The sequence below is a fragment of the Enhydra lutris genome, unplaced genomic scaffold (assembly GCF_002288905.1).
Source record: "Enhydra lutris kenyoni isolate GAN:26980312 unplaced genomic scaffold, ASM228890v2 scaffoldscaffold113, whole genome shotgun sequence".
NCBI classification, from domain to species: Eukaryota; Metazoa; Chordata; class Mammalia; order Carnivora; family Mustelidae; genus Enhydra; species Enhydra lutris.
Window position 1 is genome coordinate 921,084 of NW_019154197.1, and position 21,094 is coordinate 942,177.

At 40.5% G+C, this 21,094-nt stretch overlaps 1 protein-coding gene across 12 annotated transcripts in view; it reads right to left on the reverse strand.

The window, feature by feature from the left end:
- Positions 1–8,973, reverse strand: part of LOC111139700 (abl interactor 1) — a 122,514-nt gene extending 113,541 nt beyond the window's left edge. For 11 of the 12 annotated variants that reach the window (XM_022492041.1, XM_022492040.1, XM_022492032.1 and 8 more), the window contains exon 1: positions 8,684–8,956. In XM_022492041.1, the coding sequence (XP_022347749.1) occupies positions 8,684–8,800 (117 nt within the window). In that variant the 5' untranslated portion in view covers positions 8,801–8,956. Of the gene's footprint in view, positions 1–8,683 lie in introns of all 12 variants that reach the window. The other variant, XM_022492035.1, reaches the window with a different exon arrangement.
- Positions 8,974–21,094: the final 12,121 nt, after the last annotated feature.

A 21,094-nucleotide genomic window follows, 5' to 3' on the forward strand; every position in this document is an offset into this window, starting at 1 on the left:
TGCTCAGCGAGGAGCCTGCTTCCTCCTCTCTCTCTGCCTGCCTCTCTTGCTTGTGATTTCTGTCTGACAAATAAATAAATAAATCTTTTTTTAAAATAACAATAAGTAAATAAATAAAAGCAGCTGAGAATATCCAGATCCACATCTTGCATACTATGCTTCATTTAAGCTCTGAATAAGAATTCACATTTAATAATTAGATATTACACACATCACAAAAGTTTCAAACGTTTTTAGTTTTTAAAATAAATTATGACTGAAATTTTTTTTGCCTCAGAGTAAACACAGGAGTCTACTAATTGTACAGCATAAACTTTAGATATGTTTTTTAAAGCCTGTACACAGAAGTGATTTTTTTAAAGATTTTAAAGTAATATCTATACCCAACATGGGGCTCAAACTCACAACCTTAAGATCAAGAGTCACAAGCTCCACCAACTTGTAACTGTCTAAGCCATGTATTTTTCTAAAAAGTTTAAAAATTTGGGCACCTGGGGCGCCTGGGTGGCTCAGTGGATTAAGCCTCTGCCTTCGGCTCAGGTCATGATCCCAGCGTCCTGGGATGGAGCCCCGCATCGGGCTCTCTGCTCAGCGGGGAGCCTGCTTCCCCCTCTCTCTCTGCCTGCCTCTCTGCCTACTTGTGATCTCTCTCTGTCAAAGAAATAAATAAAATCTTAAAAAAAAAAAAAAAAAAAAATTTGGGCACCTGGGTGGCTCAGTGGGTTAAGCCTCTGCCTTCCGTTCAGGTCATGATCTCAGGGTCCTGGGATGGAGCGAGCCCCCCATCAGGCTCTCTGCTCAGCAGGGAGCCTGCTTCCCCCTCTCTGCCTACTTGTGATCTCTCTCTCTCAAATAAATAAATAAAATCTTAAAAAAAAGTTTAAAATTTATCCAATTACCATATTTGATATTACTCTGGTAATCAGGGAAAATTAAGCTTATATGTAATATGAAAAATTAAGCTCTAAGCCTAAATGTCTATCAATTTACACTGAAATTCTGAGTATATGTTTATGCCTGGAATTCCCTCACTACACTGCAATATAATGGTACTACAGTGCAAACTTAGTTATATATTTCACAACAAAGAGCATTATAAACCACTCCTAGGTGTATATATGCCAAAGAACTAAAAAAAGGCACTCAAATAAATACATGAATATTCATAGCAATACCATTCACAATAGCCAAAAGGTAGAAACAATGCAAATGTCCATCAATGGATGACATATACTCAGTCGTAACAAGGGATTAAGTACTAATACATGCTATAAAATGAATGAACCTCAAAAATATTTTACTATGAAGAGAAGGAAGCCAGAAACAAAAGGCTTCATATTGTATAATTCCACTTATATATAAGAACTATATAGAATAAGTAAATTCAGAGAGACAGAAAACAGATTGATGGATGCCTGGTACTAGGTGGGTAAGGACAGGGACAAACTGCTTAATGAGTACAAGGTTATTCTGAAGGGTGATAAAAATGTTTTGGAAATAGATCAAGGTGATGGTTGCACAACACTGTAAATGTACTAAGACCATTGAACTATATACTTTAAAATGGTTGGTTTTATATTATACGAATTAAACCTCAATAAGAAAATTCCACTTGCGAGCTCCTCTCTACTTGCTATGTGGAATAATCCTGGATTCATGAATTGCTTAAGAAAGCCAATTAAATCCTCAAAACAAAACAAAACGAAAAAGCCCTTCCATTACAAACCAAATAATATAGCTATATCTAATCAACCTATGGAAGGTATCACTAACAAAATTAGCTGTAAATTAAAATATGTTGGGACACCTGGGTGGCTGGTTGGTCAAGCTTCTGCCTTCAGCTCAGGTCATGATCCCAGGGTCCTGGGACTGAGTCCTGCATCAGGCTCCTTGCTCAGCAGAGAGCCTGCTTCTTCATCTGCCTGCTTGCTTATGCTCTCTGACAAATTAATAAAATCTTTAAGAAAAATTAAAAATGGTGGCACCTGGGTGGCTCAGTCTTTAAGTATCTGCCTTCAGCCCAGGTCCTGGGATCAAGCCCCTCATCAGGCTCCCTGCTCAACGGGAAGCCTGCTTCCCCCTCTTCCATTCCCTCTGCTTGTGTTCCCTCTCTCACAGTCTCTCTCTGTCAAATAAATAAATAAAATCTTAAAATAAATAAATAAATAAATAAAATCCAGGGGGCTCCTGTGGGCTCAGTCAGTAGAGCATGCAATTCTTCATCTTGGGGTGAGTTTGAGCCCTTCATTGGGTGTAGAGATTATAAATAAATAAATTTTAAATAAATAAAAATAAAATCCAATAATTACTACTTTCCAAATGTTTTATATTCTCAATGCTGTAATTTTTTAAATTAATTTATTATTATTATTTTTTTTTTAAAGATTTTATTTATTTATTTGACAGAGAGATCACTAGGCAGAGAGGCAGGCAGAGAGAGAGGAGGAAGCAGGCTCCCTGCTGAGCAGAGAGCCCGATGCGGGGCTCGATCCCAGGACTCTGAGATCATGACCTGAGCCGAAGGCAGCGGCTTAACCCACTGAGCCACCCAGGCGCCCCTATTATTTTTTTAAGTAGGCTCCATGCTGAGTTCCACCCCAGGGCTGGAAACTCACCATCCTGAGATCAAGACCTGAGCAGAGACCAAAAGTTGGACACTTACCGACTGAACCACCCAAGCACCCCTTAATGCTGTAAATTTTTTTAAATCCCTTGTTTTTTTATTTAGTCTTAACAATTAGGGACTAAAAAGTTTTTAGTTCTGGGTTTGACTATTATTTCTTCTAAAATCAAACCACAACTTCAATGAAGATCATAACTGACACGAAAAGACATTAGAAAAACTATACAGTTCCTCCAAAATTCAAACTTTTTTTTTTAAGATTTTATTTATTTGACAGAGAGAGACACAGCGAGAGAGGGAACACAAGCAAGGGAAGTGAAAAGAGGAGAAGCAGGCTTCCCGCTGAGCAGGGAGCCTGATGCCAGGCACGATCCCAGTACCCTGGGATCACGCCCTGAGCAGAATGCAGAGGCTTAACAACTGAGCCACCCAGGCCTCCCCCCAAAACTTTTTTTTAAGTTTTTTTTTCCTTTTTGCTTTGTTTTTCCAGTAATCTCTACAGCCAACATGGGGCTCAAAACCACGACTCAGAGCTCAAGAGCAAGATCAAGAGTCACATGCTCCCCAGACTGACTGAGCCAACCAGGTACCCAACTTTTTTAATCCCCCTAAATTAAAATTTAACTATTAAATTTACTTTTCAGACCAACATGGAATTTTTACAGAATTACATCTACATAATCTCCTAATATTTGGTTCAACCTCTTCTCCCAATATTAGTGCTCTTCCTTTCTAGCTAATGTATTTGTCTGTCAACTCACAGATATAATTCCTAAGACAAATTTCACTCAAGACAGATAAACAGATGATTCTAAATGATTGAGGAGATGATGATGGATTGGAAATGGTAGTGCTATTCCAACCACAACCAAAGATCAGACCTCCATTTGTTCAAATACCTTTCTTCCACTATGAGTATTAGCATTCTTCAGCTATGGAAGCAGCAGCAGCACAAAGAAGGAATTTGAAGTGTCCTCATCCTGAGGGACTAGGATGTCCAAAAGACACAAGGATGCTAAAACTCAGAATCTAAAGAGATCAGGACTAGATTAAAGCACCACAGGTAAAGTTCTTATTAATATTAAAGTTACAAAAGGAAAAAGGAGAAGGCATTAGTTTGTTAAGATTTTATTTATTTGCGGGGGCAGAGAGAATCTCAAGCAGATTTCATACTGAGCACAGACCCCCCAATGCAGAGCTTCATCTCACCACCCTGAAATCATGACCCGAGTGGAAACCAAGAGTCAGATGCTTAACTTTAACTTCCCCCACTTATTCCACAAATTTTATCACAACTGCAAAGCTGAATTAGAATTTCAAAAACAGATAAGGATGTACAGAAAGGAAAAGGATCCACTAAGTTCAATGAAAAACTAACCTGATTCCCGTAATTCAGCGCTTCAAGTGTCAAAGCTACCACCCTTTGGTGATGAAGACAAGCCCCCAAAGTACAAACATAACTGTTCTTCTATTTGCAACCCGGAACTCAGAAGAAACAATGATAAAATGGTCGTTAGGTTCCTAGACTTGCCCAACAAGAGTCTATTTATCCCATGACATTTCTGAATTAGTCTCTTGAGTTCAGACTCATTCGAGTCTAGAGACAGTGTGGTATGGCCAGAGCATAGAGCCTGTGGAGCTTCTCGGAGTTAGGCAGAAACCCTGGGGCGCCTGGGTGGCTCAGTGGGTTAGGCAGAAACCCTGACTGCCAATTACTAACTGTATGATTAAATAAAATTCATTTAACTTTTCTGACTCCTAATTTCCTCATCTGTGAGAATACTGCCTATCATGGAGTTTTTGTAAGGATTAAAGATAATATAAATCAACCAGCAGAGACTATGACAGAGTAAGTACTCAATAAATAGAAGCAATTATAGTACCCTCTTCACACCAGCTTTTTATCCTCTAAGCTGAGGTAAATACCCCATCCAGTTAGTATTCATTAAAAGGAACTAGGATAGGGCGCCTGGCTGGCTCAGTCGGTTAAGCGTCTGCCTTCGGCTCGGGTCGTGATCTTGGGGTCCTGGGATCGAGCCCCGAATCGGGCTCCCTGCTCAGCGGGGAGCCTGCTTCTCCCTCTCCCTGCTGCTCCCCCTGCTTGTGCTCTTTCTGTCAAATGAATAAATAAAATCTTTTAAAAAGATTAAAAAAAAAAAAAAAGGGAACTAGGATATAGAATTTAAAAATCTGGGTTTGGGTGCCTGGGTGGCTCAGTTGGTTGGGCGACTGCCTTTGGCTCAGGTCATGATCCCAGAGTTCTGGGATCGAGTCCTGCATTGGGCTCCCTGCTCAGCAAGGAGTCTGCTTTTCCCTCTGACATTCTCCCCCTCATGCTCTCTCTCACTGTCTCTCTGTCAAAGAAATAAAATCTTTTAAAAAATAAAAAATTTAAAAATCCAGGTTTGATTCCAGACACTACCTAATACAAGATACAGAACTTTAGGCTAGGTATTTGATGCCTCTGAACTGCAGACTGATCACCTGTTAACAAAAATCACAGAATTACTCTAATAACAACTGACATTATTTATAAACTGGCATACATTGTACAGGATCAGAAATTTAGCTTTTACTTACTCCAAAGTATTCCTTCTCAAAAATCACCTGCCTTCCAAGATCAAACATGCATAATGAGCAATGAGCATAAGCTAACATCATGGAAGAAGGAAAACAAGCTAAATAAGTAGCTCACTGATGATATCTCCTTCATACTTCCAGACTTTAGAATATACTTGTTAAGGACACCTGGGTGGCTCAGTCAGTTAAGTGTCTGCCTTTGGCTCGGGTCATGATCCCAGGGTCTTGGGATTGAGACCCACACTGGGCTCCTTGCTTCGCATGAAGCCTGCTTCTCCTTCTGCCAGTCCCCCTGCTTATGCTCACTCTCTGACAAGTAAATAAAATCTTTACCAAAAAGAAAAAAAGGTCCCAGATCAATTCATTAGGGGGGGAAAAAAAGAATATACTTGTAACCCAAATATAGCTCTAGTTGTGGGAATTCCAGGCAGCAAAATTAAATTAACAAGTTAAGGTGCTGAGATTAACATGCTGAGAAACCTTTCTTAAGTAGTTTCTACTCCTTTTCACTTAGCTTACCTTCCTATTCCCCAAAATAGTTCCCATGACAAAAGAAGTACAGACCCTACAGTAGAGCAAAGAGAAGTGGCCAGACCAGATGCTTGTGTACAAGCTGAGAACTGATGGTCTCTGCCCTAACCAACCAGAAAAACCAAAGACAGAAAAAGGCAAAGATTTTTCTTCACTTCTATATTAAAAACATTTTGTATTTTGAGTATTTTCCCCAAAGCAATTTCAAAATCCCCATCCTTTTTACAATAATAGACTCTTTTGAGAAGTTTTGCTATTCAATAATTCAATAATTCAAACAATTCAATAATTAAAGTCAACAGGACCCAACGAGCTAAGAAAGTGCTCTAGGCTCAACTGCACTACAGCCGAAAGAACTTGTCTGCTAAGCAACTCACCTGGACTGAACTGTACTTCCAAGCTGTAGGAAAACAAAATGAAAATTACTCTCTCAGTATAAAAATCACCTAGGCTATAAATTAACTCATCCCAGGTATAAAAATTTCTCAAAACACAAGTGACTGTATACCTTCCCTGAAAGGTGATATGTTTATGTAGAATGTTGGTTATAACCCAATCAGGGTCACAGAAAGGATATAGAAAGATCTCGAAAGACATCTAAATGGATTTCCAGCACTATTTGTTTCCTATTCACAGCACCAAAGTTAGCAGCACAGCACATCACAAAGACAACTACTATATCAACTTCCACAGTCTCTATCACTTTCTCAGCCTGACCCCATCTCAGCATCTCAGGAAGGAAGCTAGTAGCCTGCATCATGCCACCCAAGGTTTCAAGGCTACTAAGACAAACATTATGTGTGAATTTCATCCCCCTCTCCCCGAGATCAGAATATCTCACTGGTGTCAAGTTTAGAAAAACCACAAACAATTTGGGGCCACTGGCAATGGCTCTTGGCACCATGGTACTAACATGTTTAAGAAAGACTACAGGAGATATATACCATGATTTATCCTAACTAGGAATATTACCAATGAAGTTTAAAAGTGCTTGAGAGCTACATGATAGTGGCAGGAAGAGAAGAGGAGAGAGGTCAGGGAGGAAAAAAAATAAAAACATTACAGCACACAACTAACTACCTGAAAAAATAGTAGTCATCAGACAAGTTAAAACACGTTTGCATTTGCCAACACATAGCAGTTACCACACTAGATATTTGTCAGATTTCCCAACATGCAAAACAAAAGAAGCCACCCTTTTATGAAGTACTTATTTACTGACTTCTACAAAGAAATGACTTTTCTGGATTGGGGCTAAATAACTTCCTGTGTTTTCCCTTTGACTTTCAAAATCTTCAGAACCTTTAGCAAATTGAGACTCACCTCAATTTTAAGGCTTTTCATGTGAGATTGAATACACCTTTTGTGTGCTAATATCGATAAATTTACAAGATCACTTTTCTCTTTGAAAACTATATTCACATTTCTATAGATTTAAGAGTATTTTTTAAAAGGCTAACTACAAAGTTTGCAAGACCAAGTAATACAGTAGACATGGTGGGCATTCAACAAGTTTATCTGAACTCCTAAAGTAAAAGCTTGAAGAAGTTTATGAGATAAATTCCTACTGGTGATACTTAAGATACAATGTTACTAATATGGAAATTGAGAAATATTCAAAATATTCTGAAAACAACATCTCCTTCTAAAAATAAAGAAAAGCATTTGCCAACACAGAAACTATTGGTTCTTAAAAATGATAATCACATGGGAGGCATTTCTATAAATACTTCAGTTCTGAATTGCAATAACCCGATTCTTGCAAAGCACGTTTGGATTATGTCTTCTAACAAGAGAATTTTTGATCCCATTATATTGATACAAAGGACTCTGCTCTTTATTTGCTTCTATAGCAAACTGCTGGTTTACCCAGTTAAAGATCTACAAACCAAACTACCACAACATAAATCACTTCCAATCATTAAAATAAAAACAAACGAGAATCTGTCACAAATAAGGCCCCAAGAATGTCCTAATAAATTTACAGTAACATTTCACATTATGGTCCCAAGACTAAATATGTTCGGTAATCCACCTGGATTCTGTGCATTTACTTAGGTCGGAAAGAGAGAAACCACAGAAAATAAGCAACCGGCGGTTACGCCGTTCTATTTTAAGTTACTTATAAAGCCAACAGTTCAAGAACTTTTGGGGAGGAGAGAGTAAGACATTTTTCCAAGTAGTTAAGAATAATTTATCGTTTTATAATAACGATAGTCCTAACAACCTCTAGACTACATTATGGTGAGGGCGGAAGTGAAAATGATGAGAGGGGAAAAAACCCGACTTGAAAACGGACAGCCAGGCAAATTTATAAACCTTCAATTAAAGGAATTTTGAGATTAACTTCGCTTATACGCCCTCCCTCACTCCCCACCCGCTTCCTCCTCTCCTCGGGGAGGTCTGTGTAATGTGACTCATGACAAATTTTTATTAAAAAATAAATAAATAAAAGACACACCCTCTGGGTTGAACTGACATAATCGCCCCCACCCGCCCTCCCCCGACACACACCCCGCTTTTCCTCTCCTTCTGCCGCTCCCCCCCGCCCCCCCGCGCCTCCTCCCTGCCCTTTCCCCTCCCCGTCCGAGACCCCTCTCTGAGGGCAGCGCGCGACCCGGGGGGCCCAGCCCGAAGGGAGGCGGGCAGCAGGGGGGCGCCGGGCTGCGGCAGCGGCGAGCTCCGGGTTCCCTCGCCCATTTTTTCTCTCCCCTTCTATCGGTTTCAACCACCACAGCCACTTCCTGTATCGCAGCCCGACTCTCTCAGCCGGGCCACTTGCTCTCCCCGGCTGGGGGTTGGGGTTGAGGCTGAGGCTGAGGCTGAGGCAGCCGCTGAGGTTAGGGCAGTTCCCCACCCCGCCCAGTGGGCTGGTCACTCGGGCGGCAGGCAGTGGATCCTCGGCCGGGCCGGCCAGCGCCCGCCCGCCCGCGCGCCCGCGCTCCTCACCTGTATGTAGTTGTTTTCACAGTAGTCCGCCACCCGGGTCAGATTCTGGTAACTCTCTATCAGCGCCCTCTTGCCAGACGGGATCTCCTCCTCTAGTAACATCTGCAGCTCTGCCATTTTCCACCCCTCCGCATCGCTTCCTCTCGCGTTAAAGAGACAGAGGCAGCAAGGTCCGCGGAGGCGCGGAGCACCTCACAGCCCGGATACAAACCGCCCACCGCCCTCCCGCCTGGTATTGTGGGACGGCACCTCCTCCTCTTCCTCTTCACTCTCTCCACCCGGCTCCACCCACTTCGCGCAGCCGCCTCAATCCCTTTCTCTCGCGAGCCTTCACGTTTTCCCTTCTCCTCCCCACGGGATTTTTTTTTTTTTTTTTGCGGCATAGTCTTCTGGGAATTGTAGTCCCTCGCGGTCAACGCGTACCATCGAAAGCGCATGCGTGTAAGAGGGCCTCCGAAAAAGAACGGGGAGGAACGTAAAGGACAGCCCAGGGAAGGGGTCTAATTGCGAAGTTTCCCAACAATTCCGGAAGGTGGCGCTATATGGTGACGCTAAAGAATAAAATCCTTTCCCGGAGAAGGCTGTGAAAATTGGCAGAATTTAAAAAAAAAAAAGAAAATTGGCAGAATTTGCTTGATTAGGTAATGTCAGTGAATCAGAGATATCAATTCTGATATGGGATTAAGAAGGACTAGAATATGAAGAAATCCAAATCTTTACTTCCTCTGTCTTCTTAGACATAAGACTCTGGCTTTACTTTCTAAACTTCCTACATCCTGAATTTTTCATTTAAAATTTAGCATTTATCATTGACAGTTCTGCACTAAGCAATGTACTAAATATTGGGGTACGAGTTGAACAAGGATACTCCATACTTGTAAAGACTTGGAATTTAAAAGTAAATACACATAATTTCAGTGTTACCCGTCCTAATCGCTTTTTCTTTGACTCTTCTTTGCAAATCTCTCCCTACACTTCTGAAGTTAGGTACGCATTGTTCATCTAGGTTGCAGATAATCATTTTATCTCTTTTAATCAACTGTTTTGTAATAGAGTAAAAGGCCCTATATTTCAAGAGTTTCGTTTAACAACATTAAATGCTTTTGAGATAATGAACTATGAAAAGTGATGTTCAAAAGCCAAAAAGCAAACTAATTTAAAAATCATTTAAAAATCTACATTTTCAGGGGCGCCTGGGTGGCTCAGTGGGTTAAGCCGCTGCCTTCAGCTCAGGTCATGATCTCAGGGTTTTGGGATCGAGCCCCGCATCGGGCTCTCTGCTCAGCGGGGAGCCTGCTTCCTCCTCTCTCTCTGCCTGCTTGTGATCTCTGTCTGTCAAATAAATAAAATCTTCAAAAAAAAAAAAATCTACATTTTCAGCTCTCCACTAAGTCATTTCAAATCATAATAACTATAGGAATAATAACATGACCCAATCACATTTTAAAAACTGACCCATCATGTAAGCCTGACGATTCACAGACCTGTACCCTGGGACAAATAATACATTATATGTTAATAAAAATAATTAATAAAAAAACTGACCCATCAATAGGTATTTATTGAATATTACCTTTACTAGGGGCTGTAAAATGTTCAGTTGTAAAAGGAAAAATTTAAGTCTCCTACATGAAAAAGAAAACTACCCCCCGGCCACCGGATTCCCAGATCCATAAATCAATAAACAGCTTACTTTCTATAATTACCTGGAATAGACATAATAGTCTTTAATATTTTCATCAATCCAAGCATTATTCTATCCGAGTTCTTGAAATGTGATATATTTGGTGTCCAAATGGGGTGTCTCTGCATCACATGGGGGCCCCCAAATGTGGGGCCACAATCAGGTGGAAGCTACTAGCAGCTGCAGTTAAAGAATTCACCTGAGGCAGATAAAAGGAGCTAGAAGTTTATTGAATACCCCTCAAGGGAGGGGGGCAGGACAACAAAGGAGAGGAGGCTGTCTGCAAGGAAGCAGCGGGTGGGGGCTGTTTTTAAAGGGGGAAGGTGAGAAGGTATGGTGACATATGGAATTTTCCCTTTTTTGGAGACTGTGTCCAGTTGTAAGTAGTCATTTGGTTAGCTAGGGCCTATGGATATTTTGAGGTGGGTCCCCTGATGGGCTTGTCTGTATATCTAGCCAGGTGGTCGCTATGCCCTTTCTACGTTCCATTGCTCAAACCTATTTGCCTAAAAACAGCCTTTACAATAAATTCTTTTTTTTTAAATGTGATATACTCTTTTTTTTTTTTTAAGATTTTATTTATTTATTTGTCAGAAAGAGAGAGAAAGAAAGCACACAAGCAGGAAGAGAGGCAGGCGGAGGCAGAGATAGAGGCAGGCTCCCCGCTGAGCAAGAAGCCTGATGCGGGGCACGATCCCAAGACCCTGGGATCTTGACCTGAGCCGAAAGCAGCGGCTTAACCCACTGAGCCACCCAGGCGTCCCGAATGTGATATACTCTTAAATTTGGTCTCCACATGAACCAGATTTAACCACAGACATCACTAAACTTGCTTATATCCATATATTGACATCTTTCTTTAAGCTTGTTTCTTTGGTTTTTTGTTTTAGCAATCTCTATACCCGGCAGGGGGCTCCAGCTCAGGACCCTGAGATCAAGGGTCACATGCTCTTCTGAGCCGCCAGGTGCCCCCATATATTGATATCTTTCAACAATACAGGGGAGGTAAATAAACAGGTGCCCTTGCTTTCCTATTTTTCAAAGTACTACCAGATTTCTCTCATGCCACAATATGGAGAGATAAATGACCTAAATTTTTTTTTCTATATTTACCAAATAAGGAAATTTAAGCTTAGACAGCAAAGGGATTTAACTAAGGACACTGAAAATAATAATCAAGTTCTCTGACTTCTAGATCTGTGCTCTTTCCTACTGTCCAGTTAAAACTATCTGTACATGGGACACCTGGATGGCTCAGTTGGTTGGACGACTGCTTTCGGCTCAAGTCATGATCCCGGAGTCCCAGGATCGAGTCCCGCGTCGGGCTCCCAGCTCCACGGGGAGTCTGCTTCTCCCTCTGACCTCCTCGCTCATGCTCTCTCTCACTGCCTCTCTCTCAAATAAATAAATAAAATCTTAAAAAAAAAAAACTATCTGTCCAAATACTCGTGATTCATATAAAATCCAAAGAAGTTATCCCTCATACCTTTAAGGTAATTGAGTTGAGTATGCTATCCTTTGTATTTTTTTTTTAAGATTTTATTTTTTTGACAGAAAGAGACACAGCGAGAGAGGGAACAGAAGCAGGGGGAGTGGGAGAGGGAGAAGGAGGCTTCCCGCTGAGCAGGAGTGCCCCATATCCTTTGTATTTTTATTAAAAAAAAAAAAAAAGCTAGTTCCCCTAATAATTATAATTTATAATCAGGCAATTTTTTTTTAATATTGTATTTATTTATTTGGCAGACAGAGATCACAAGTACGCAGAGAGACAGGCAGAGAGAGAGGAGGAAGCAGGCTCCCTGCTGAGCAGAGAGCCAGATTTGGGGCTCGATCCCAGGACTCTGGGATCATGACCCGAGCCGAAAGCAGAGGCTTTAACCCACTGAGCCACCCAGGCGCCCCAGGCAATATTTTTTTTTTAAGATTTTATTTATTTGAGAGGGGGGGGGGAAGGGGAACGGGGGAAGAGGTGAGGGAGAATCCCAAGCAAATTCCAGGTTGTGTGTGGAGCCCGGATGCGGGCTCTATCCCATGATCATGACATCAGCCCCTGAGCCAAGACCAAGAGTTAGGACACTTAACCAACTGAGCCATCCTGACACCCCCTAATCTTGTCTTTTGATAGGACCCCAGTCAGACTAGATTAGGGCCATAACCTGTGACCTCATTTCATCTTAATTACCTATTTAAAGGCTCTATCTAAGGGCGCCTGTGTGGGTCAGTTGTTAAGCATCTGCCTTCAGCTCAGGTCATGATCCCAAGGTCCTGGGATCAAGCCCTGCGTCAGGCTCCCTGCTCAGTGAGCCTGCTTCTCTCTCTGCCTGTGGCTCCCCCTGCTTGTGCTCTTTCTCGCTCTCTGTCAAATAAACAAATAAAATCTTAAAAAATAAATAAAGGCCCTATCTCCAAATACATTCACATTCTAAGATACTTGAGATTAGGATTTCAAGACATGAATTTTGCAGGGGATACAATTCAGTTCCTTACATGTCATTCTAGGATTAACTGACATCCTAGGATTGTACAACCCTCCATTATTACCTCTCTTTGCTTCTTTGCAAATTAACAATACCAATCCTCAGAGAAGAAGGAGGGTGAATGGAATGCTCTGTTTAAACAGTTTAGCAAAGCCCACACAAGCCAAGAGGATTTCAGGAGAGCGAACAGATTGCAAATCTTCAAATTTTATTATAGTTGGTTGTGGAAATTCTTTGATATAGAGTCATCGTATTTGTAGCAGGCCAGACCTACAGGCTAGTTTTCAGGCAAATCTGATTGATTATTCCTTTAACATGGGGGGAAGATCTCCCTTAGGCACGTTAAGTTAAGGCCACGGCAGAATGCCAGTATTATTTTAGAGTGGAGCAAGCTGCTTTCATGAAATACTTAAAAATTAGCAGTGGCTAAAAATGCAAAGTACCTGGAGTCCCTTGGGGGAAAATATAGCCTTGAAGTGCAATCTCGTGTTGTTTTTTTCTTCTTTTCCGGAAGCTGTAATATTTCCAGCACGGTTTGAATGAACTAAATCACTTGTTAATTTTGGAAGCTGCTGAATCAACACAGCCTCGTCCACCTCTCATTTCCAGCTTCAGTGAGATGCTGACGGCCTTTGTGACAACAGAACTGTTCCCAGAACAGTTGACCCTGCCAGCAAAAACAAGTATCTCAGTCTTTGAACCTAGCCTCGAACTGGCTAATCGTGGCCCTTCCCTGAATTTTGTCCTCCAACCCTTCCAATGATTTTATAAATCCCTTAATGTTGGAAACACCTGGAGTCATTTCTCTTTTCCTGACAAATGAACTAAATGATATTTAAAAGTTCTAAAGACAAATGGCAACCCGTGTAAAGTCAGTATTCCTTCAGTTGGGAGTTACAGAAAACAACACCCAAGGCAGCATTAAGAAAGAAGAAGAAGGGAAAAAGAGAAAAAGAAAAAATAAGTTCTCATTATGAAAATTCAGGCTCAGTCACAGAACTCAAAACTTCAAAAGCAATCAGTCCTAAGAAAATTCTAGTGCAAGCCATTGGGAAGGCCATCAGGAACCCAGGCAGTACTCACATTTAGTGCCCTGTTTCCCTGCAAGGGTTTTTTTGTTTGTTTTGTTTTTATTTATTTGACAGACAGAGATCACAAGTAGGCAGAGAGGCAGGCAGAGAGAGAGGGGGAAGCAGGCTCCCCGATGAGCAGAGACTTGGGGACTCGATGCAGGGCTCAACCCCAGGACCCTGGGATCATGACCTGAGCCGAAAGCAGAGGCTTTAACCCACTGAGCTACCCAGGTGCCTCTCTGCAAAGGTTTTGTTTTGTTTTTGCTACCCTTTGTAAATAGCGGAGAGCATGGCAAATTTGTGTCCCAAATTTTTCATCTCTACCATTCAAGAAGCCAATCGTCCTCTCAAATCCCTCAGCTCCAAATCCACATTCCTCACAAAGAAAATCTGATTAGTCCACCTGGACTTGGCTCTTCTTTCCGATCATCAGCTTTGGCAAGGGAGGCATGTTCAAACAGCATCCGCATAATTACTTGAACACCCTGAGACTGGTGTGGGAAGTTTCCAGAGAGAGTAGATAAATAAACTACGAGTATTAGGTGTTCACTGCAAGTGGGGAAGCTTTTGCAATACGTAGACATGTGGCCTGGGTGCTATCTCTACGATTGTACAAATTACTCAAACACGAGGACATTTGGATTTCTCCCCAGGATTTGATGCCGTTCCTGTTTGTTGTTGTCATTTGTTTGTTTAATAACTTTTCTGAGCTAGTTCTGTAATGTCTGTATTCTTTGTCATCTGTAGCCGGGAAGTATCTACCCAGTGTCTCAGAGTCTTCTGGCCACGTGTACAACTCTGCATATATTTGTGGTATTCTGGATTTCCAAATATATATGTTGCTGCTTTTCAAAACCCTCTGTGGATATCTCATTCTCCAGATTTTCCTTTAAAATTTGTTTTTAATGTCTTGTTTGCCCTGTTATTGTTGCCACCGCCACTGCAATGGTAAACAATTAAAACTGGTTTTCAGCAAATACCCTGAGGATAGAATTGTTGGTGCTAAGTGAGTTCTGAATCAAACGAAAGGTAAGTCCTGAGAATGGGGGCTTTTCCAGGGAGCTGCCAGCAAGGTCAAATACGATAATTCTCCGGGGATCGGAGTTTTGGGGGCTTTCCCAACTTGTTCTTTCCCCCTTCCGAAGCTGCTAGGATGATGCTTTTCAAAGTACTATGATTTTAAGACAGTTTGTTTTCAAGGCTACTGCAGAGTTACAGAGAAAGGGATGGAAATTAGGCAAGTTCAAACACTACAAAGCTTACTGTTTTTACTGAGATTTAGCTGTTTTTCAAGATTTATTATTTGGGGCACCTGGGTGGCTCAGATGGTTAAGCGTCTGCCTTTGGTTTAGGTCATGATCTCAGGGTCATAGGATGGAGCCACACATTAGGCTCCCTGCTCAGTAGGGTGTCTGCTTGTCTCCCTCTCCCTCTGCTGCTCCCCCTGCTTGTGCTTGCTCTCTCTCTCTCTCAAATAAATAAAATCTCAAAAAAAAGAGATTTATTTATTTGAGAGAGAGTATACACACAAGAGAGGGAAGGGCAGAGAAAGAGGGAGAGAGAGAATCTCAAGTAGATTCCCACTGAGCCCCAGCCAGGAATCCAACTGGAGGTTCAAGATCATGACCTGAGCAGAAATCAAGAATCCAAGGCTTAACCAACTGAGCCATCCAGGTGCCCCTCAGCTTTTTTTTGAATCAATGATCCTTTCTTTCCATGGTTAATTTTTTTTGAAGATTTTATTTATTTTGGGGCACCTGGGTGGCTCAGTTGGTTAGCATCTGTCTTTGGCTCAGGCCATGATCCCAGGATTCTGGAACTGAACCCCCACATCAAGCTCCCTGTTCAGTGGGGAGCCTGCTTTTCCCTCTCCCTTTGCTGCTCCCCCTGCTTGGGCTTTGTCTTGAGCTCTCTCCCAGTATCTGTTGAATGGATAAATAAAATCTTAAAAAAAAAAAAAAGCAACGGCAAATACAAGAAAAATTGTAAGTGACCACACATGCCCAGGGAAAGGCTCGGAAAAGACTTGAGAAGACATTCAGTTTATACCTCAGGCTGATTCTCAGCACAGACAGCCTACAGGAAACAATCAAGAAACAATAACAATAAATAAAAACAGTAACAAAAAATAGGAAACCCTAGGGACAGGGGAGAATCTGATACCCAGAGTTATAACATTATTAGATTCAAATGCCCAGTATTCAATAACAACAAAAAAATCACATAGCATACAAAAAACAGTAAATATGGACTATGCAATGAAAAAAAAAAACACAATGGCAAATATCACTCATAAAGATCTAATTAATGGAGCATATTCTAGAAAAAGATTTTAAAACAACTCATTTCAAAGATGCACGAAGAACCAAGGAAAGATGTGGAGAAAGTAAAAAAAAGCACTGTGTGAACAAAATGAAAATATCAATAAATAGAAAATCTAAAAAGAAACGAAAAACAACTGATTCACATTTCCCTATTGATTAATGATGTTCAGAATCATTAATGTGCTTACTGGCCATTTGCATATCTTTTTTAGAGAAACATCTATTCAAGCTTTTTGCCCATATTAAAATTTGATTTTTTGTTGTTGTTGAGTTGTGGGACCTAATATTTTAAGAGGAGGCCCTTCAGATCAGGGGGGAAAGATGGATTATTCAATAAGCATTAGAGGGCAATTAGGTAAAATTCTATAAAAATTTTTAAAAAAATTGTCACAAATTTCCATGTTTGTGTTTCAAAAGGAAATGAAATATTTGAAAAAAAATGTAGACCTTTTATGTACCATAACCAGTCCCTCCACCCACCAAGGCAATCACTAGCATAAATTTATTTTCTCTTTTTATTGAAAAATAACTTTATATACTAAGTTAGTATAAATAATTTATAATTGTTTTGTGTGTTTTGTATATTCTAAAAATTTAGTTTTCACATAACATTATATTCTCAAGAGTCATATAGTCTAGTGTAGTTTATTCCTTTTCATTGCTATATAGTATTTCATTGCTCCTGTGTTCCACATTTCATTATGTATTCTCCATTTGAAGGTGTTTTGGGGTTGTTTCAAACTGCTTAATACTACAAATAGTTCTCCAATGAATATCCTCATATCTGTGTCCATGCAGACATGGGTGAAAGTTTTCTAGAATTTATGCTAGCAAAGGAAATTGCTTCATTATTAGGTATGTGTATTTTCATTTTTAGTAGAAAATATAAAATTGGTCTCCAGTAGGTTGTATCAGTTTACATTCTCATTAGGAGTGTATGAGATCTGGGCACCTGGGTGGCTCAGTCGGTTAAGCACCTGCCTTCAGCTCAGGTCATAATCCCAGGGTCCTGGGATCGAACCTGGCATTGTGCTCTGCTTCTCCCTGTCCTTCTGCCTGCTGCTCCCCCTGTTTGTGCTCTCTTTGTCTGTCATATGAATAAATAAGATCTTTTTTTAAAAAGTTAAAAGGAGGGGCGCCTGGGTGGCTCAGTGGGTTAAAGCCTCTGCCTTCTGCTCAGGTTGTGATCCCACGGTCCTGGGATGGAGCCCTGCATCGGGCTCTCTGCTCAGCAGGGAGCCTGCTTCCTCCTCTCTCTCTCAGCCTGCTTCTCTGCTTACTTGTGATCTCTGTCTGTCAAATAAATAAATAAAATCTTTAAAAAAAAAAGTTAAAAGGACTGTATGAGAGTTCCATATATTCATATTCTCACCAGCATTTCATATTGTCAGACATAAGATCATTAGCAGGACTGAGGAATAAAAAGTGGTATTTCATTGTTGTTTTAATTTGCATTTCCCTGATTACTACAGAGCTTATCTTCCCATGTGTGTTTTTGGCCATTTATTTTTCCTCTTCTGCTATGTGCCATTCTTTTCCCTGACCCATTTTTCTATTGAGTTTTTTGTCCTTTGGTTTTAATTAACTAGAAGAATTCTTCATTCTGTACAAAAGGTTTTTTTGTCTATTACAGATTGTTTCAGTTAGAAATTCCATTTTGCTTCAAGCAATAAAACCGTACAGAAGGACAAATGTGTATATTTTTCTTGGATCAGGAGATTTTGCGCAGATCATGCTAGGCTGGTTTAAGTGTTCATGAAGCTACCAAGGACCCACTCTCCTCTCCTCTTTCAGTATCTACCAACTTGGTACATGACTTTCATCATTATGGGACAAGATAGCTGCTACACTTCCATCTATTTCAACATTTCAAGAATAAGAAGAATGAAGGTAAAAGGCAAAGGATAAAAAGGGCAAAGTAGTGCTCTAGCTAAATCCTTACCCATTAAAAACCTTCACGGAAACACTGTCCAGGAGTGTCTATTATATACATAAGCCAGAATGGTGACACATGGCTACCTTTAGCTGTAGGAGAGCCCAGGACATTGAACTTTGGACTTTTTATAATCTCCACAGAGACAAGGGAGAAGGAAGATGGATTTGGAGACTGTATCACTCAACATGTGTTGAAAGTACTCTCTCGAAATCTATAACATACTTTAATTTTATATATGTATCTTCTTGGGGTGCCTAGGTGGCTCAGTGGGTTAAGCCTCTGCCTTTGGCTCAGGTCATGATCTCAGGGTCCTGGAATCGAGCCCTGCACCGGGCTCTCTGCTCAGCAGGGAGCCTGCTTCCCCTTCTCTCTCTCTCTCTCTGCTTGCCTCTCTGCCTACGTGTGATCTCTGTCTGTCAGATAAATAGGTAAAATCTCAAAAAAAAAAAAAATATATATATATATATATGTATGTATGTATGTATGTATCTTCTTCCACACCAAAGTTTTCCAACTGGATGTAGTCAAAAGTGTTAGTATGTATTGAATGTTTATGTCTACCATAAATTCATATCCTAAAACTCTTTTCCCCAATGTTATGCTGTTTGGAGGTGGGAACTTTGGGGAGGTATTTAGGCTTAGACGAGATCATGAAGCTGGGACTCTTACTAAGATTAGTGCCCTGAAAAGAAGATGAAGAGACAGATCTCTCTTTTCTCTTAAGGAGCATGTATCACATCTAGGAAAAGACATGGGAGGATACAGCAAAAAGAGGCCACCTACAAGCCAGGTAGGGGTCCCTCACCAAGAACAACACCCTGCTGGCCTGTTGATCTTAGAGTTAGACTTCAGAATTATAATGAAATAAGTAACTGTCCACCCAGTTCATAGCATTTAGTTTTTGCAGTCTAAGCTAAGAGAGGTATCTGTAGTTTCTTTTTGCAATTCTATTTTGGGGGCTTAAGTAATCCTTCCTTCACACTTAATCATAAACAAGATCATTGTGCTACTCAACTTCTGGGGGCACTAATTAATATAGATTACAACATGAATGGCGTCCCCTGGAGTTGTGTAATGCAGAAGCTCTATTTTTCTTCTAATGACTTTAAAGATGCACTTTATACATTAGGTTCTTAATCTGTGTCATCGGTGTGGAATTTATTATGTGTCTATTTGAGATAAGGATCTTATTATCTTTGCTTTCTATATAGTTTTTTCTTTTGCTATTTATGAAATAGTTCATACTTTCTCCAGTAATCTTTAATTCCTGTCTATCTCTGAGTCCCCTCTCCTGTCCCATTAAGCTAAGTGGCTTTTCTTCAGTCAATATCACACACTTATTAATTACTGATGATTCTTATGTATGCTATGTGGCAGGACCGATCTTTTGTGGTAGAGACTCCCATTTGTTCACCAAGTTTTCTTCTTCTCTACAAATTTAGCTAGACTAGAATTTCTCAGTCTTGCTTGAGGTTAAGTGGGACCAATGACATGCTGGTGGAGAGCAGTCTTTGCCACTTCCAGACCTCACTCCTAAAAATCTCCCTTGAGATTCTCCATGCCGTCCCTCTAACCTCTTCTTCCAGCTGGATGCAGCAGATCCAATCAAGGACTCTGAAGTCCTATGGGATGAAGGAGCCACAAGACAGAGGGTCCTGTATTCTTAGAAGACTCGATGGAGCAGAATCTGTCCTCCCCCTGCTACTATTACTGGACTGTGATAATAAAGATAAATTTTATTATGTTAAGCTTCTGAAATACAGTAGCTGTTGATTGTAGCAGTTAGCCCACCCTAACATTCCATCCCATTCTTTTGGGAATCGTCTTGACTGTTCTGGGCTTTTCTTTAGTTTTTGTTTTTTTTTTTTTTTTTTACAGTTAGTTTATAAAGTTTTTCGGAGTCCTACAGGGATTATAATTGGAATTGTATTTATAGAAAATTTGGGAAGAATTTTCATCTTTATAATTTTGGATATGACTATCATATGTCTATCTATTCAGATTTTTCATGTCCAGATAAATTTTATAGTTTTTCTCCATAAAGATATTATACATCTTCTGTTACTACTTTGGAATTTATTGCTATTGTGAATATTTTTTCTATTACATTTTCTAATCTATTGCTATTGTTTTAAATGATCATTATTGATTGATCTTATGTTCAATGACCTTGCTGAACCCTTTCTTAGTTGTAATAACAGTAGTTTCCCTTATATATATATATTTTAAAGATTTTATTTATTATTTGACAGAGAGAGACACAGTGAGAGAGGGAACCCAAGCAGGAGTGGGAGAGGGAGAAGCAGGCTTCTCGCCGAGCAGGGAGCCAGATTTGGGGCTTGATCCCAGGACCCTGGGATCACCACCCAAGCCGAAGGCAGATGCTTGACGACCGAGCCACCCAGGTGCCCCTACTTCCCTTAAATTTTCTATGTGGACAACTTATCCATAAATAATGAAATATTTACTTTTTCTTTCCTGATTCTTTTTTTTTCTTGATTCTTATATCTCATTCATTTTTCTTTAATCCTGTTGCATTAGCTAAGACTGTCATATCTTCTAAAAGTTTGTAGTTTTGGGTGGCCTGTGTGGCACAGTTGGTTAAGTGCCTGACTCTTGGTCATAGGCGCCCTACATTAGAATTTTTAATGTTCACCTTTCTGTATATTTCTGGAATAAACTCTGGTAACTCTAGAAGTAGAAATTAGAATGGGGTGCCTGGATGGCTCAGTTGGTTAAGTCTCTGCCTTCTGCTCAGGTCATGATCTCAGGGTCCTGAGATTGAGTCCTACATTGGGGAAAAAAAAAAAAATCCCTGCTCAGTGGGGGGTCTGTATCTCCCTCTCCCTCCCAACTCATGCTCATTCACTCTCTCTCTCAAATAAAAAAATAACTAATAAATAAAAGTAAAAATTAG